Source organism: Scomber scombrus, chromosome 14 (assembly GCF_963691925.1).
Source record: "Scomber scombrus chromosome 14, fScoSco1.1, whole genome shotgun sequence".
In the NCBI taxonomy this organism is placed as follows: domain Eukaryota; kingdom Metazoa; phylum Chordata; class Actinopteri; order Scombriformes; family Scombridae; genus Scomber; species Scomber scombrus.
Window position 1 is genome coordinate 29,875,955 of NC_084983.1, and position 2,500 is coordinate 29,878,454.

General features: G+C 51.0%; 1 protein-coding gene across 1 annotated transcript in view; it reads right to left on the bottom strand.

The window, feature by feature from the left end:
• Nucleotides 1-736: 736 nt before the first annotated feature.
• Nucleotides 737-2,500, bottom strand: part of LOC133993698 (A disintegrin and metalloproteinase with thrombospondin motifs 2-like) — a 37,061-nt gene continuing 35,297 nt past the window's right edge. The window contains 3 exon segments of the mRNA XM_062432713.1: nucleotides 737-1,688; nucleotides 1,691-2,388; nucleotides 2,479-2,500. The exon segment at nucleotides 2,479-2,500 is cut by the window's right edge and continues 153 nt beyond it. Of these exon segments, the coding sequence (XP_062288697.1) occupies nucleotides 1,567-1,688; nucleotides 1,691-2,388; nucleotides 2,479-2,500 (842 nt within the window). The 3' untranslated portion in view covers nucleotides 737-1,566.

Genomic DNA, 2,500 nt, shown 5'->3' on the forward strand with positions numbered 1-2,500 from the left:
AGAACCAGCAGGACCAGCAGGAACCAGCAGGAACCAGGAGGAACAGCAGGAACCAGGAGGAACCAGCAGGAACAAGAGGAACCAGAGGAACCAGCAGGAACCAGGAGGAACCAGCAGGAACCAGCAGGAACCAGGAGGAACCAGCAGAACCAGGAGGAACCAGGAGGAACCAGCAGGAACCAGGAGGAACCAAGAGGAACTAGGAGGAACCAGCAGGAACCAGGAGGAACCAGCAGGAACCAAGAGGAACCAGCAGGAACCAAGAGGAACCAGGAGGAACCAGGAGGAACCAAGAGGAACCAGCAGAACAAGGAGGAACCAGCAGGAACCAGCAGGAACCAGGAGTCTGTTAAAATTAAACAGTTCTAGCTCTGTTCTACTGGGTTTGGTACCAGGTGGTTCTCCATGACTTCATAGTTCCTCCTCAACGTGAGCGAGGTCGTCATAGCAACGCTGAGTTAAACTGCTGTGACGTCGTTTTCTACACAAACATAAACAATGGAGGACATCAAAGATCAAACTCATCTCTGTAACGCTGCTGCCGCTGTTTAATAATGGAGGTTTGATTCTCGTGTCGGACATCTCGTGACTCTCTGACCAATCAGAGGCCGGCAGCACCAGGTACTATGACTCTCTGACCAATCAGAGTCCGGCAGCACCAGGTACTATCCCTGATGGAGTAGAGCTAGAAGTCTATAATGGAAAAGCTCCACTAGTGACAGTCTGGTCAGAAACATGCAGCCAGCAGCCTGCTGGAGCTCTTGTTTTGGGCTGTGGCAGTGCTCCTCCTGCTCCTCCTGCTCCTCCTCACACAGAGGAGCAGATAGCGGTCCTGCTGCTGGGTCCATGTCCCGACCCAAAGCAGCTGAAACTGATTCATGATCAATAAACTGATTGATCTCCCTGAAGTTTAACTGAGCTGCTGTTATTATGACATCATTAAGGTTCCTTCATCAGTTTGAACAGTGTAAAAATCATTGTTGGTTTGGATCGTGTTTTGTGATCATGTGATCATGTGATCGTGTGATCGTGTGATCGTGTGATCGTGTGATTGTGGGATCATGTGATCGTGTGATCATGTGATCGTGTGATTGTGGGATCATGTGATCGTGTGATCGTGTGATCATGTGATCGTGGGATCATGTGATCATGTGATCATGTGATCGTGTGATTGTGTGATCATGTGTGCAGCATAAAGAAATGATCTTGTTGTTCAGGAGTCGTAACAACATCAGCAGCTGGATGAGACTTTGCTTTATTTGAGATTATCTTTTACAAAAATCATGAATGAAACCAGTGAAAACCAGCTGAAGCTGAACAGACCAGGATCTGATCTGGGTTTCTGCAGGAAGCTGAAGCAAACTGTCCACATTCTGGTCCGACATGGTTCACGATACTTTACATTGATTTAAGATCCTGTAAGTATGAACTCTGACCAACACGTCAGGAAACACGAAGGTGGACTCTGCAGTCTGTGTCTCGGGTAGAGTTTGTTAGCGTTAGCAGGAAGTGAGCGAGCTGCACATGCGGTGTCAGAAGTGAAAATAAAAAACGTGCTTCAATGTTTTATAATCCGGCGGGTTTCCGCTCAGTCCTGCCGACCCGGCTCCTGCTCGGCCGCCTCAGGAGATCCTGCCGGCGCTTCTCGTTCAGAAGCTCCTGGATGCGTTTGTTTTGTGTTCGCTCGCGAACGGAGGCATGCGCGGCACGAAGTAGCTCTGCTGCCTCGTGATGTCGCTGTCCACTCCTACGATCCGGTACGAGACCTCGTCCACAGAGTTGTTGTCCCTCTGGGAGGACGGACCCAACGGCGGCGGCGGCGGAGTCGGTTCAGTTTCTGATGGATTAAGTTGAGATTTGAGGCTCCGCCCCCCGGATGTTTTGTTCAGTGATGATGTCACAGTGATAATGTCATCAACCCACAGTGCGGTGGGGATCTCTGGGATGGCAGACGTGCTGACTGGTGCCAGCGTTGACCTTTGACCGTCAGTAGTTACCATGGGAACTGTAGCAGGGGGAACTGTGGGAGTGGTCGCTTTCTTCCTGAACAAATATGGCGGAGCAGTTTTTCTTGTACGCCTTGTAGCAGCGGTCCTGGTCCTGGTGGCACTGGTGGTCCTGGCGGTCCTGGTGGTACTGGTACTGGTGGTAGTGGTACTGGTGGTAGTGGTGCTAGTTGCTGGCGTAACAGGAATCTCAGTCGGGGTCTCAGGGTCCTCGTAGGATGAGTACTCGTCGTAATCTTCGTACTCCACATAAACGAAGTCGGTGCTGCTCCTGCTGGTGGGGGGCGGAGTCACAGTGAAGCTGGCAGGTGGTGTGATGATGTCACTGACAATGGAGGAGCTGGACACTGAGGTCGCCGTCTCTCTGGTCAAACTCCACGAGCTACAAGACACAGATGGAGGAGAATTTGTGATATTTGGATCAACAAGTAAAAACTGACTTGAGTTGTTTGTGAGTCTCTTTGTGGCTCACCTGCTGCTGCTGCCCGGCGAGC